The sequence below is a fragment of the Triturus cristatus genome, chromosome 11 (assembly GCF_964204655.1).
Source record: "Triturus cristatus chromosome 11, aTriCri1.1, whole genome shotgun sequence".
Lineage (NCBI taxonomy): Eukaryota > Metazoa > Chordata > Amphibia > Caudata > Salamandridae > Triturus > Triturus cristatus.
Window position 1 is genome coordinate 801,341,494 of NC_140594.1, and position 16,414 is coordinate 801,357,907.

General features: G+C 47.0%; 1 protein-coding gene across 1 annotated transcript; it reads right to left on the bottom strand.

Moving 5' to 3' along the window:
- Positions 1-12,043: 12,043 nt before the first annotated feature.
- Positions 12,044-16,047, bottom strand: LOC146785457 (H(+)/Cl(-) exchange transporter 5-like). The gene is given in 3 exon segments (XM_085634513.1): positions 12,044-12,432; positions 12,434-14,305; positions 15,360-16,047. Coding segments are annotated over 3 exon segments (2,430 nt in total). The 5' UTR covers positions 15,674-16,047; the 3' UTR covers positions 12,044-12,188.
- Positions 16,048-16,414: the final 367 nt, after the last annotated feature.

Here is a 16,414-nt window from a genome sequence, read left to right on the forward strand (position 1 = left end):
ACTGTATGGGAGTGCACGTTATTGGTCATCTGCTAGGGTGACACAGAAGTAGTACACAGCTAGCATACCTATCTAACAAATTGCACACATTACATGTTTGTAACGCACATGCTGAGCACCAGATCCACTATAACGGCATACTGTTAAAGTCCTCTGAGTTCTACCCTAAATACTAATCATGCCTATACTGACTAGGGGAACTACTACTGACTACACCATCATATGCCCACATTTTCCATACTTCACAGTACATCTAGTGGCAATCCTATATATGACATTACCGTTGTTGTTCACTGTGAAGGGATCTGTGAGCTGATGTTATCTCCCTGACAGCAGGATGGTGAGGCCTCATGTGTTGAGTGAATTTTGGGACTGTACATATCTCTCTCATCATCCTCACATGCTACTTATAGGAAACATAAGCAAGTTAGGGTGCAAGGCGTATACTTTTGTTAGCACATCTACCATGAAATGATTTGCAAAATTATCATTGGCAACAATAGGTTGATACATGCATAGATGTATGCATACAATAGGTTTAGGGTTTAGGACTGTTGCACATCACCATGATGATGTCATTGCACAAGTAAGTAAATAAGTACGTTTATTGTGCATGATTAATTAAAACCTTTGCAGCGGTAAAACATTTAAAATTCGTTTAGACGACTTCTTCAAAATTACACACTTCAATTGTACTCTTCAGTAAGTATTAAAGTGCAAATGCATTAAGATCAGACAAACAATTTATGGTTGTTCTTCATCGTGTGGATAGCAATGTGCTTGAGCTTCTAGAGCAGGTTAACAATTTGTAATTATCCTAATCTAGGCAGCGACTTTAGTCAGTCAGTGTAAAATTTGGAGTCCTTCATTGAGCGTTGTATAAAATTACACAATTCGGTTGGGCTAGTTTTAAAGTGGTTGTGCTTCTTAGACTAAACCCTAGTCGCGGATGTTCTAAACCTCACTCTTTGAGCTTTGTTTACAATTGCACAGGTCAAGTGAAAATGCTAACGTATCTTGGGTCTCTTTCCCAAGGTGGTGCTAGTTCTGGCGCTGATAGTCTAAAGACAAGCTGTTCGCTTCCACGTTATCCCGTTGTTAATTAGACGACAGAAGTCCATTGGTGTGACCTTTGATGTTTCAAGCTGACGTCGAGCAATGCCCTGTTCAATTATGTTCTGTTAGTCCATGCACAGCATGCTCTTGTGCCTTTTTGCTACTAAATCGAAAACGTTTGTGAGCCCGCAGTTTAGTTGTGTCTCAGCTGGATTGAAGCACATCTTTACTGCCTGCCTGCAGGTCCGAATTAAGGGTGGGCGTAGTGGGCGTAGTGGGGCTACGTGAAGCAGCACGTAGTGTGCCCAAATCTACGCACACTACGCGCTTCGCGTAGCCCCACTACGTGCCACCCACCTCCCACCCGCCATTCTTTTAAATAATATAAGCAATGAAAAATAAAGTAAAGTAAGTCGACTTACCCGTAAGCGCGGCGTCTCCGGGGCTCCCTCTTTCAGTTTCTAATTTCTTCTGCCAAATGCGCATGCGCGGACGCCCGCGCATGCGCATTTCTCGCGAGAAATGCGCATGCGCGGGTGTCCGCGCATGCGCATTTGCCAGAAGAAATTAGAAACAGAAAGAGGAAGCCCCGGAGACGCCGCGCTTACGGGTAAGTCGACTTACTTTACTTTATTTTTCATTGCTCATATTATTTAAATGAAGGGCGGGCGGGAGGTGGGTGGCGGGTGGCAAGCAGCTACGCTTCGCCCTCGGCGTGTGCGTAGCGCTGCCCTGCTTCGCCTACTTCGGAAAGTGCGAAGCAGGCAGCGCTACGTACACTACGTGGGCAAAGCGTAGTGCTACGCCCGGGGTTAGTCCGAATACCGTGACGCTTAAAAGATGGGCGTAATAGGCTATGCCTGATGTCCTTTAAGTTGGGGCAAATGCAGACAACATGAATAATGTCCTCCTTGCCGACTCCTCATAAATGGAAAAACTGCCAGCTGTCTTTCCTTTCACAGGGCGGCAGGTGAGGGGTGATCGGGATTACTCAGAGGCGTAGCTTTAAAAACTTTTCTTTCGTCTTTATTTTGACTCCAGTTTTAAGAGAAGATTATGGTTGCAAAGCTCCGTAATCATTAAGCGTTATCCAGCCATGTCCCCTTTTGGAGAGTGCTCCTTGTCCTCAATGGTGGATATAATTTGTGTAGATTTTTTCACGATTTCTTTAAAAGACAAATGGTCGATGGGGGTGCCCCAAAGGTCTGACAATCCCAATACTTTGAGGGAGTCAAACAGATAGTCCCTGTCTGAGGATTTTCTGTGGCGGAGTAGCTCTTCCCAGAGATTGGAATCTAAGGATTCAACCTCTGTGCTGCGAATCTTGTGCCAGCTGATTATGTACACACTCCTTCTTTCCAGCGTTTGTTTTTGAAGGCCGAATTCCAGCCGTTTTGGTGCTGGTGAGACATACTTTTGCAGGTGGAAGATTGCTCTATAGGTGTTGGCTATCACTATATCCAGGACTGTGGCGTCCTTCCCTTGAAGGGATTCACTCCCGTATGTAAGAGCCGGCTGCAATTTCACACGCAGTACCTGTAGCAAGGGGTCAAGTGTTAAGTCGGGTAGTTTGTTCTTTATTGATTTTATTGCCAGGTACGTCACAGTTCCCTTCTCCCGCAGGGACTCCAGTTGAGGTTTTAACGTGTTTTTGTGGTCCTTGTGTATTCCCAAATATTTGTAGCTGGTGACCAAGTCCAATCTTTGTCCATTTTTATGCCAGTTGATCTTTTTCTTTTTTAAATAATTTACTGCCATGATCTTAGATTTCTTAAAATGTATTTGCAGAGAGTTCCTTTCTGAGAAGGTATAGGTTACATTTAAAATGTGTTGAAGGCCGATGGGGGTCCGGCTTATCAGTACCAAGTCCACTGCGTACAGCACATTTGACAGCGGTATTTTCCCCCGTTTTGGGGCGTTGGAGGGACATTTGTCGAGTTCCCCTGGCAGATCTGCAAGGAAGAGATTGAATAATAAAGGAACTACAACACAACCTTGTTTTAGCCCTTTTGTAGTCAGAATTGGTTTAGAAAGGTGCGTTCCAGCTCCTAGTTTGACCTTAATCCAGGTGTTTGTATGCAGTAATTTAAGCTGGTCCAGATACGGTTTTGGTATTCCCCAATTTTTCAGTTTCTACCAAAGTTTAAGGCAATCAACATGATTGAAGGCGGCAGTGTAATCGATGAAACAAAAAAATAAATGATATTTGGCCTCTTTTGCTGCGTCCATTAATAAAGTTAGTGCCATGATGTTTGTTGTGGTACCTTGGCCCCGGTAGAACCATGTTTGGTTAATTGGAATAATGGAGTTTTCGGACGCTCATGATGTTAACTCATCCAGTATGGTTCCTTCAAAGTACTTTGCCTCCACGTCAATGAGGGCAATAAGCCGGTAGTTATTTGGAAGTTTCCTGTCGCCCTGCTTGAAAATTGGGCTGGTGATAGATCCTAGCCAGGACTCCGGGATTAGTGCAGCATCATTTATGTCTTTAAAGACCGGTGATAATGCTGCATTCCAAAATTCTGCTTTGTACTGCATTGGTGGAATGCCGTTTTGGACCGGGAGTGCCTGTAGGTCTGCCCCTGGCTATGTGCCTCTTAATGTCAGTTGGTGTAGGGCCGTGATGTTCTACTTTGGCAGAGGGGGAGGATTTAAGCCTAACGCCAGTTCACCCTCCCAGGAGTGTTTTCCACTTCCGTGTGAGTCTTGTGGCATAGCTGTTGTGTAGCTGTTTCCCATTTTTTCCCTGTTGGTTTCGCTGCGGCGCTCTATCGTATTCCCCATTTCCTTGATGATCTTATCTTTAGCGGCAGCTGTGTTGTTAAAATGGGTGAAAAGGTAGCCATACCATACTTCCTCTGTTATGTTGGAGTTTTTTCCGGGATGATTTGATTTCTTGATTCTTTTTATTATTTGCCAGAACCTGGCGCTATTTTTTTGTTTAACTTCGTGGAGCAGCTTGGCCCACATTTCATCGTTTTTTAATTTTTTCTTTTCCCATTTCTTCTTATCAGTGCCTTAGTTTTCCAGAGGGCGATTTGCAAATCCTGATTAAGTGGATTTTTGCGTATCTGTCTCAATGTTTGATGCATAGTACGTTTACGTTTTTTTGATTCCGGACTGACTGGTAATCTTATCGATGTGCCTTCTGAGTAGCACGGCCTTGCCACTATGCCTTTCCATAGTTTTTCACGAACAGTCACAGTGAAGCTTTGCCATGCATCATCTGGTTTTGTTGTAAGACCTGCCCCTTGGGTATATAGTGTTTGGGCCACGAGAGATACTGCATCGATGTTGCTGGGGTTGCACCGTAACCACTTAAGATTTGAGGCCCCTTCGATGTTAATCCCTGTGGATGGCTTGACCTTGAGGACTGTATTAGCTTTTAATGTCATTTCTTGAGGCAGATGGTCACTGTGTTCCTTATTACCTATCTTGAAGGTTAAGAATTTGCCAAGCATATTTAAAGATGTGAACGTAAAGTCTAGGTGGGAAGATTGTTTTGTTGAATGAAACGTAGCAACTGGTGGGCTGTCCCTCTGAAAGCGCCCATTCAATGCTCTTAGGTTAAGATGTTCGAGTTGCTGTAGCAAGTATTTTGAGCCTCTTGTAGGTTTTTTAATTTTTGGGGAGCCTAAAGCTATCATACAAGTGGGAACGCTATCTTTCCCACTTGTATGAAGCTTGGAGATGAAATTTATGCCTCTATTTGTGTAATTTCTCCTATTTTTGTTATGGATGCCAAGATCATTAAGCACCCCGATCGTCAGCCAAAGTCGGAGCCCTTTGTTGCTGGAGTGCAATGGGAGGTGTAGCCCTGAAGCTCAAAGGTCTTATCCTCCCAGGTCTCTTGGAGCAGTATCAAGTCTAATGGTTTTAAGTTTTGCAGTAGCTCCGGGTCCTCAGTTTTGCTGGCTAGACCGTTGGTGTTCCAGATACATATGCTGATTTCCCTGGTTTCAACCGGTGCCGACCGCGAGCTGCTCCCCTTTTGTCAGTTTGTTTGCTCCATGATGATTGTGCGCTGTATTTGCCTCCTGTTTTGTGATGTAGCTAATGGAATGACTTAATTCTCTTGGTTCAAAGATCGAGGTGGATGCCTTTAAGTCTGGGGCATGTGCTCCGGGGGTGCTACTCCTAGCTCCTTTTAATACTGAGGTGGTATTTTTACATGGCGCAATCGTACAGGAGAGTAGAAAATGTGTCAGATGGGGAGGTTTTTGTTCGACTTCCAGTTTTATCCCCCATAGTTTGAACGTGTTATCTTCTATCATGATTTTGTTGACTACCTCGCTAGAGTTCCATGTTGTTTTAGTTGCTTCTGGACATTGTGGGTTATTAGTTGATTGAAACTCTATTTAGAGGAGATCGGCGGAGCTAATACTATCAAGGCTTGTGATGGAATGTAGAAGCCGCAATATCTTCTCTCTGTTCAATATGTCCTCTCTGTCTCGAGATTTGTATTCGGGGATGAATATTATGATGGCTGTGCCTTCCCCATGTTGCGCCTTCATTTTCTTTATGAAAGGCCCTTCATTTTCAGAGGGTCTGGGTTGAGTGAGACGACTTTTGGTGACCCCTAGATTGTCACTTGTGGGGTGGGTTTGCTGTCGGTCGCATTGCAACATTGTGTTCCCTGACCTCCGAGTTGTAATCATGATCCCTCCTGCTAGCTGTTGCGATAACTCAGTGTTGTTAATCTGAGTTTCGTCGCGGGGTCTTAAGCTTGAGTGTTGTTCAGCTTTAATGGTCTTTCTTGAATCTGGTTTTGATGAAATTTGTATTTTCTTACTTGAGATAGCACCTGCTAGTTGTCACCAGTCGGAACATTCTGTGTTGTATCTCTTAGAAGTAGGCCTGAGTCAGTTGGCGAAACAGCGTTGGATCCCTTGAAGAGCACTCAGGGTCGTCGACCGGGATAGAAATGGAAGCCTGGTTGATATTCTCAGGAGCTGGTCCATGGGCGGTTAAGGTTAGTTGTGGTTTAGCTTTATGCATAATCCTTCGCCAGCTGACTTCCTGTTTCTTCCCTTCCTTTTTTGCTTCCTGCGAGCTTTCCGAGGTGTCTGGGCTTTGATTACTGCACACTCTGCTGTTGTTACTGTTGCTTTGCAGGCTGCTGGTGAGTGATTTCTGGTTTTGATTACAGCACTCTCTGTTGATGTTATTAATGCTTCTCTACCAGCAGAGGGATAGTTGCTGGTTAGTGCCCGCTCTCCTTTTGGATGCTCTGATGCCGTTGTTAGTGTTCTGACTGATACACTGCATTGATGGGGGTACGATGAGACAGTTGTTTTTAGATCTGACATTAACTCCTCTATCATAGATGGTAGTGTGTGTAACTTGTCTACAATTGGTGCACAAGAGCATACCGGTGGCAACGTTTGAAGCGCATGAGCCGCTTCCTAGACTCTCTTTATGAGGCCATTGAGCTGTGATATTTTCCCGTCAATCCCTGAGATGGAATCAGCCATTGTTTGGGGGACCATAAGCTGCAGGTTCATTTTGTGGGATTGGTATTGTAATGCTGCGGCTGAATTTTGCAGGGTGCTTAAAATTGTTATCCCGATGGATTCCGGAATTATGCTTTCAGTGTTGTTACATTTCTCCGTCTAGTGGGAGTCATCGTAAGGTAGCAGTGTACGGCGCACTGGAGGCGTATTTACTACTGAGTTGTTGTGCGCTCCCAGGTCATCCCAGGTGTCTGCTTGAGTAATTTGCATTTGAAGAGGAGAACTCTTTTTTGGCTGTGAGAGTAAGTCTTGTGCTTTTTGGTCCTGTTGATCCCATTCCAAGGTGGAAGCTAGTGGATCTATAAGGTCCCTAGGGCCCGCCCAGTCACCAGTGTCTCTTTGGCTTGAGTTTGTCTCGGCACGTTTGACTGACTGGCTATGTGTGTCCAGTTCAGGAGTTCTGCCCACCTCCAGACAACCCAGCGAGCTGTTTTTTGCATTACAGGGCGTGTCCTTGGTATTGCAAAGCAAGCCTGGCGATGATTTGTCGCCAATTCTACCAACTCTAGCCCCTTTTTGGCTGCCAGCCTCACCATTTGCCCGGATGGCTGTATCCTCCATTACCGTTGCCGTTATTTTCCCGGTAAAATGTTGAGAACTATTCCTTGCACATGATGAAGGCTCGGCTGAGTTGATGTTAGTCGATGGGCTGTGATCGGGTTTACTTGGTTGGAGTGGTGTTTGCAGCCCCTTTATGCTGACGGTGTTAGAGTAGACAGCTGTTCCAGGGTCTTTCAGAAAGGAAAGGAACATTTTGAGTTAATTTTGGGCTGATAGGTACACAACTTTTTCCTCTGGGGCATCCCTTCGATGGTTATAGGATCTTCTGGTTCTTGGCCCCTTGGTGGTAGTGGTAGTTGTGATGGTTGTGGTGGTGTACAGTCAGTTGGGGTTAGAAGGTTGTTTGTCTCTGAGCCGTAGGCTTTACACATGCCACTCCTCGCCGCAGTTGAGCTTATAGGAACACCCCTTCTGGGTAATGTGGGATCATTTGTACTTGTACTTGTCCTTGTACTTGTCTTGTCGTGGTCATGGTCCTTATCGTGGGCCATCTCTAGTTGCACAATTTCTTTAAGGTCAGTTTTCCTCTTTTTTGATTTATGTTTTGACCCTAAAAGTGGTTGCCTGATCTCATGACACCCACTGATTGTCTAATGTTACCGGTGCTTGATCTCTGCTCCAACAAAGGAGGAATGCTGGGGGGTTAGAGCAGGGAGTGGGGCACACTGGCTGGACTTGCTGGGCTCACACGTCGCCGCTAACGATGGCCGCTCTCTCTGCCTGCCACTCCTTGTTCGCCTCTTGCTGGAAGCCCCTCAAGTTCCAGTCCCAGGACTTGATCCCAGGACCCCTTCCAGCACTTCCAGTGCTCCCGCTCCGGGCCTCTTTGGCTTGCTGGGTCGCTGACTCACAGTTGGTTCCTGGCTTGGATGTCGTTGGTTGGAAGGAGCAGGTCCGCTTATTGCACGCTTAAAAAAGCCCTCGGTGCGCCTTCAGTGTCACTCAATGTCCCTCAGTATACCTCAGCATGCTCGCCCACACGCAGCCCCACTGTGCACCGCACTAGGTTACAAGTAGTAGAACAAAAGTGTGATGCTGCCCCGAGCAGCTGGTAAGCTAAAAGTGAGCTAGTGAGTTAAAGGAAAAAAAATTAGGGAGCAGTCGGTACTCACTCACACGTGTCGTGCAGGTGTTGTGCAGGTCCTGATGTCAGCTGGCTGGCTGGAGTACGCTCTCGCTGGCAGAACAAACAAACCACACACACTGCACTGAGCCGAGCCATGCCACGCCACGCTGTACCACACAAGTCTTATGCAGCACGGCCTTTGCCAGCGGCAAGGATGGCAATGCTGGCTTCTAGCCTCTGAGTTGAATGGGGGTGTGCAGGGGAAAGCAGGAAAGCAGGAAACCGGCCCAGGCTCACAGGAGCTCCTGGCTGGCCGCATGAGTCTGCAGACTCCTCCTTCTCGGCTGCGAACGGCTCAAGCCAGTCCGACCGGCGAAGGTGTTGAAGAAAGCGGCGGCTGCAGCTACTGGAGGCCCCTGGGGAGTAGCGGTGTAGTAACAGGCAGGGATGAGGGGCGAGGCGATGGTGGAGGGGGAGTGCGAGAGCAGGGCACGCCGGAGCGCTGCAAGCCGCACCCAACCTAGTTGGGCCTCCTCTGTGGACACACCAGGGCACTACACTCTGCGGCCACCGCTGATGGTGGCCGCACTCTCGTGCTCACTACCTCATCCCTGCCGCGCCTACCCTCAGGCCACCTCCTGTGTGAAGCCCCCCCACAGAGGCTGGCACCGTCCGCAGTCCGCAGTCTGTCCGCAGACCGCAGTGATCAGAGATGCAGCTCTGCTCTCGCTCCTCGCTCCCTTCTGCTATCGCTCTGCTCTGCTCAAAGTACAATACCACATGAAACATGACATTATTGACCTATTTTGGGGTAACGCTATCTGACTTACAAAACTCTGATGTGTGGAACTCTGAGCCACACTGTGGCCCATTGGTTTTGATCGGACAAATGTTGCAGAGTACATGCTGTGTTAGTAGTACTCACCTGTTCCTCTGGTGAGCCATAGAGCTGGAAATACAAGGGAAGGACCTTATTCACCAGGGTCCCCAGCTCCACTGGAGTAAAGGCAGGAGCCCTGCTCCCTGTACAGCATAACATGACAGCCCCCGGAGGCAGTAAACAGCAGCTGATGATGAGAAGATATTGCAAGCAGCAGTGTCTGAAGGCAAGTGATCTGATTTCCAAACTGCAACATATAAATACGCGACATATCCGACCTTCTCTCTAGACAGCCATTGGACTGCGACGGTAGCATTTTCCAACTTTAGCCTATGGATGTGGCCACCATAGTTGAATCTGCCTACCGCCTGGTTCAAATCAGCCGGCAGTTGGTGAATAAGCGTGTCCTATAAACAATGTCAGGCATCCACATAGGCAGTATTCTGCGTAGACGGCCACAGCCATTGACCTGCGAAGGTCGCATTTTTCAAATTTAGCCTATGGCTGTGACCGATGTGGTTGAAACTGTCTAGTGCCAAGTTTGAATCCGCCAGTGGTCAGCGATGCTGCATGTGGTCAGGCATTCACCATGTCATTGTTGATAACCACATTGTAAAGCGAACTCCTAAGTGTGGCTCTGCCACAACATATACGTTGGAACATGTCACTTGATGTATTTCTCTGCCTATACCATTACTCACACACCAGTGTTGTACATGGCTGTGCATGAACACGTGATTACCGTGGTGCAGTGTACACCAACGGTGACAGTAGTTATAAGCGCAATGTAGACTCCACAATATGACGATATCCACCATACAAATGAAGTTTGTATGATGTGCACAGTGCTGTTACAGACACATGTTGAGTCCAATTTGGTGATGATAGGTGGAACTTGTAATGATGAGAATGGATCAGATTCATCCTGGTGACTCCCTTATATATCACGTAAGTCAATGTCATTCTCTCTGCTGTCTTCTACCAGGAATGGGCTCTCCCACAAGAGCGGTCCATGGGGGATATGCATCATCCAGATTATTTTCAGGCATCTCTTCGACTTTCCTCATACCAGAAGTTGCCATGTATGCTTTTGTCTTTCATGCAGTTATGATGTGAAATAATGTGTACTGCTCACATATGCAGTACTGTTTGTTCACATGATTTTTGGCTGTGTCTTGGTATATGTTAGTGTGGACACTGTGACCAACATCCATATGTGCCCTCACTCCACACATAGGTACCCTGGCAGAGGGAGGAGATGACAGCCTCCAGTATACCGGCCTTTTCCAGACCTACAAACTATGGAAGAAAGAGACGGCACCAGGAAATTTCATCTCAATATGCAGACAATACAAGATCTATATGACCAGTTAGAGCCTCATTTATGTCCTCAAAGAAACAATACCACATCTCTGACACCAATGGTGAAACTCATGGCAGCACTGCATTTCCTGTCCATAGGTTTCTTTCAGTACACTGTGGTTATATCAGGTGGAATGTCACAACTTATGTTCAGTGGGGTGCTATATGACGTACTTTTGGCACTGATGAGACACATGGACTCCTACATTCAATTCCCCAGACGTGAAGATTTTGCCAATGTGAGGGGTGACTTTTGTGGATTAGGTTGAATCCTACATATTGTTGGAGCTATTGATGGCACATATATTGCCTTAATACCAACGCAAATCAGTGAACAGGTCTATAAGACGAGGAAATACTTCCATTCTATCAATGTGCAAGTGGTATGTTTAGCTGATTTATACATCTCACATGTTAGTGCCAGATTCCCAGGATCTGCCCATGACTCCTTTGTAATGCAGAATAGCACCATACCCCAGTTGATGTCACAACTACTACAGGAGAGGTCCTGGCTTGTTGGTGAGTACAATGTGTCCAACCTTTGTATGTGTGATGTCTGATCGCATCTTCTGCAAATATGTGACTTATTTGTGCATACATTTGTGTCTTCCATGTCGGAGACTCAGTGTATACCAACCACCTATGGTTTCTGACAACACTGAGGAATCCAACAACACCAGGGATAGTCTTCTTCAAAAAGACCCATGGTAGAACAAGGAAGCTAGTGGAGCAGGCATTTGGGCTCCTGATGGCCAGATTCAGACATCTGAACAAGACTGGGGGAGTCCTCCTTTATTCACCCAGGAAGGTGTGTCAGATCACTGTCACCTGCTGCATGCTCCACAACTTTGCACTGCAATGGAACATCCCTCTGACCGCAGCTGAAGGAGCCACGGGTTAGGATCCTGAAATGCCAAATGATGATAGTGGTGAAGAGAAAGGAGTTGACATGCCTCAAGAGATCATCAACAACTTCTTATCATGAGTATAAGTATGCTGTAAGATGTCATGGCCTGGCAGTTCAGGCTGGACTGTTCCCATAAGGAACAGGGTCAAGACTGAATTACATATGACTGGGTCCAAACTGGGGTGGATTAGTGAACAGAAGAATGATGATGGATTCAACCCAGATTTGTCACTGGTGGTGAGTGTCTGAAAAGTTTAGCTCTCCGTCAATCATCTTATTGTGTTTGCCATGACTTTGACTGTTACAGTGACTGTTGTTGTGATGTTGTGAGGAGGAAGTTTAGGGATACTTGTTAGGTATGTGTCAGGTTTGGATTATCCTCTGGGCTGGTTTGATGCTTAGAATGGTCCACCTCTTGAGAACTCCAAAGTCTGAGTACTATAACAGCACAGACTGTTGAAGGGATCAAGCAAGGAAAGGAAAGGAAAGGAAGGGAACAGCTGGGAGGGAGACCTATGTGAACAAGAATCAGAATTAATATCTTTACTCCTTCATGAAATTGTTGCATTGTTGAAACTTCACAAAAGCAATAACAATAGAAAAATATGTTCTTCAACAGAGAAGATTAACTTCCACAGAATATGTAGTGCAATTGGTTACCAAGTAGAAACAAGGGGGAAATTTTAATTTCCCCGACACATGATTAACTTCAGCTCATTCCACAAAGTTCCTGTAACCGCAGTGATAGCCCAGTTATTAAAAATGTACGTTGGCAATCCATTGTCCTTTTACAAAGTTTGTTGGAGGGGTTTTTGTACAAATAACTAAAGTGCGACATTCGTTTCAATTGAAGAGTATGGAGTCTGGGTCTTGATTGGCCATCTGTGCAATGTGTTTTAATACATCCTTTTTGGTAATGATTCCAAGTAACCGTGCATTGTGCGTGACGAGACACTGTCGGAGCCCCATCTTGCGAAATATGTCCACTACAATCTCCATGGGAGTTTGGTCGGATACGGTGAAAGGGCTGAGGTCCATGATGCTCCGCAGTTTCAGGCTGGGAGGTGAGGTTGGGGGCAGTGCAGGGGTGTTCAGTGAAATAAATAGAGGATGTGCTCACGACGCCATCTTGCTTTTTCCGTGCACTCTCAATAGAGATGAGGAGATCCCTCCGAAGAACAAACCCAATGAGTCTCTGAGATGCTTGTGACACAACTACTGGATAACCGCTGTAAGGCGTTTCGGCGAGGATGGCTTCCACTTGCTCCACTGTCATGGAGTCCTGAGTAAGGGCAGTCAGCACAAGGTCGTTCCGCCGTGGCCTCATCACGTCCATTGCTAAAGTCTTGTGGCTGAACTCTTCCTTTGCTTCCAGGAAAGGGTAACCGTTCAGCCGGATATGGGCATCATAGATACCCTCTCGCCCAATGGCATCTGCTACCCACTTGCTAGTCATTGCAGCTGCCATAAGAGGCACAATGTACTCCAACCCCCCAGTCAGTTCAAACATGATTACCACCAGTGATACAGTCATCCTCGTCACGCCACCTAGACAAGCAGCTGCCCCAACCATTGCATAAAGACCAGGAGTAATGCAATCAGTCCCTTGGCTGCACCCATCACTGAAGATGGACCAATCCCGATTATAGTAAGCCAACAGCTCTATTCCAATGCCCAGCAGCCTCCCAACAATAGCTCCAACAGCCATGCTGGGGATGAAGAGACCCAAAGGGACCTTCATGCCTAATGTGAAAACAGTGATGAAAACCTTGAGCATCAGGGCGAGGACAAGTTGCCACATTGCTGTGTAGACCCCTGGGCCGACAGATCTGTCTAATATTTGGTCTTTATTAGTGCTGTTGGTGACGTTGGTGACAGTCACATAATCACACAGTTTGGATTCGTCCAACGGTCCACAGTCATTGAAGAGTTCAGAAATTAACTCGCTGGTGCTGATGCGGGTATAGTCATTAGGAAATGCCAACACAGCAGTGATGGCAGTCACAAGAAGCACCTCCAACACAGGATATTTGCCAAGTTTGGTGGTCTTTCTCCTTCTGCACCAGGCTATGTTGGCACGAATGAAGAAAGCCCCCCAGAGACCTCCAAAGATACCCAACAGGATAAATGGAATCAGCTCCAGCAGGTGCCAAGGCGTGTGGAACTCCACATAGAACAGTACCAGACGGCTGTTTCCAAAGGGATTGATAGACCGCAATGTAAATGCTGCTACTAGAGGAGCGAAGAAAGATCTCCATAAGGTCTTCAGAGGAAAGTAATAACTGACCTCTTCGAGGCTGAAGAGAACGCCACCAATCGGCGCTCCAAAAGCCACAGACACACCGGCTGCAGCAGCTGCAGACAACACCTCTCTACGCTTGGCTTCATTCTTGCGGTACTTGGTGAAGAGGTGGCACAAAATGTTCCCGCAGCAACAAGCAACATGCACAAGGGGGCCCTCTTTGCCCAAGCTAAGACCAGATGAAATGGCAAGCACCAGAGTGATGGTCTTAATAAGCAGAGTCCATTTTCCTAAATAGCCCCGAATGATGAAACCACTTAAGATGGTTTTGATCTCTGGAATTCCAGAGCCACATGCATATGGAGCGAACCACCGTACAAGGGACACCGCCAGTAAGGAAGAAATCACAGCCCATAGCACATAAATAAAGTACTTCACTATGTGTGGAAACGCTCCCTCAGTCTGACCAATAACAAGCTGAGACCAACTCCTCCATTCAGAGCAGTTATTCCGGTCCTCGTATGTCGTGTCACTGGAATTCCAACAGCAGTGCTCGCAGTTAAACCAGAAACCGGTTAGACAGACTCCCTCTTTCAGATCAGTCATCCAATGTGCTGAAATGTCAATCAGGCCTGCCAAAGCACCTGCCATGAGTCCAATGAGAAGCATCAAGAGCCAGCCAGAGAAGGCATCGCTTACGCTGTGAAGCAGGGCCCACGTAATGAATGAAATGAAATGAAATGAAAACAGATTTATAAAGCGCATGGCTGCCCTTGAGCGTCCCAGCGCTGAGTAATACACTGAACCACTACCCCAGGACACCAGGAGGGACCTACAGAGGGAAAAGATGAGTCTTCAATGTTTTACGGAATTTTGTCAGGTTGGGTTCTTTACGCAGAGCCGTTGGTAAAGTATTCCAGAGTAGACCCGCATTAATGGAAAAGCGACGTCCACCCGTTTTCACCTTTTTTGCTCTGGGTATCACTACAAGGTTCCCAACTTCAGAGCGAAGGGCGCGAGTAGGTTTATAGGAGCGGATCAAATCTCTAAGAATGGGGGGGCCGGATCCTTGTAAAGCCTTAAACACAATGCAGAGGGATTTGAATTTGATGCGTGCTCTAATTGGTAGCCAGTGCAAGGCCTTCAAAGCAGGCCGAGCTGAAGAGCTTTTGGCTGTACCAGTGAGCATCCGCGCGGCTGCATTCTGTGCTCTTTGGAGCACATTCAAAGTGGATTCAGGTGCCGCCAGGAAGAGGGCATTGCTATAGTCCAGCCTCGAGAGCACCAATCCCTGGACCAGAAGTCTCCTAGAATTATCAGGAAGAAGCGGCAGAATTTTTCGGGCTGACCGGAGCAGCCCGTAGCACGTCCCTGCCACTCGCTTGGATTGAGTAATCAAAGACAGCTCAGGTTCCAGCCATACTCCAAGACTTTTTATAGCGCCCTTGGGGGCCAGAGGGGCTCCCAAACTGGCCGGCCACATACATTTGGGCAGTGACGAGCACAGATTGCCAAGAAGCATTAGCTCCGTTTTTGACCCATTCAGTTTTAGCCGGGAGTCCGACATCCATGCCATGATGTTGGTAAGGCAAGCAGCGAACTTCACCCCCTGACTTTCCGATAGAGACAGGGAAACAATCAATTGAGTGTCATCTGCATAAGTTGCCATCGTCACACCAAAAGGTGCCACAACCTCCTCCAGCGGGGCCATATAGACGTTAAAAAGTGTGGGGCTCAATGAGGAGCCCTGCGGGACTCCACACTGGAGGGGAATAGACTCTTTGCTCTTACTCGCAATCTCTCTGTGCCGGTCGCGGTCCTTGGACTTCTCCCTCACCCAGTCTATGGTATTAAAATCTTCATAGGTGCCAATGCCTGGGGCAGCCTCCTCCAGGAAGTCCATCATCTTCCTGGAGCCGTTCATACCTCCTCCGTTGTAGGAAGCAAACCCTTAATCCATGTACCCGTCCAGCGGAGGCACATCATCTGCTATGGAAAAGTCCAACGTGGCATCAGAAATCTCCATCAGGTCTTCATCACCGGTGCTACTGTGCAAGCTCCCATGGCTGAAGCCGGACTTCTCCATCGCTGCTCTCAGTTATACCTTCTCTGTGCTCGGTTACCGCAGGCTCTGCGCTCCCACACACACCAGCATTTCTACGTAGTCCTGTTCAATCTTCTGAACAAGGAGGGAAGTATCACTGCTGGTGGCAGGACCGCAAGAGCCGTCACAGTCCTGCAGGAGCATCAGAAGCCATCACAGATGGGGACAAGATTTTAAAAGTATAAACCGGAAGAGCAGAGCCTCTAACTAAGGAACATCATGAATTTGTGTTCACAGGATCTTCGCTGCTACCACTGGATGCACAGAAAGCAAACCTGGATGGGTTCCTGTGACTCCCAGGGCGCTCCAGACCAGCTGCCACAAACTGCCTGCGGCTCCCAGTCCTGCCAACGCACTGCTGTACCTCAGCCTCCGAGCCTCAGAATTAATATGTGCACTGTGAAATGCAGTCTACGTAATATTTCAATACATCTCAATAAATACCTGTAAATAATGGGAAGATAATCTTCAGCCTTGCACATTTGTCTTCTGGTACAATAATCAATACCATCTAGACATGATTGTTCAGTGCTGTAAGGTGGGAGAAAAGAAGGAACCAGCTAAAATAAAAACCTCTAGTCTTTATAGCCTAGAACAAACATATCAAAGATAGTGTCACATGTATTATTTTGAACCTACCCTCATTGCTATGTTGCCTTGAATCACAGGGGAGAGAATACCATTGGTGCTTAAACCAATTGCTCCCCTGTTAGGAAGGCAAAA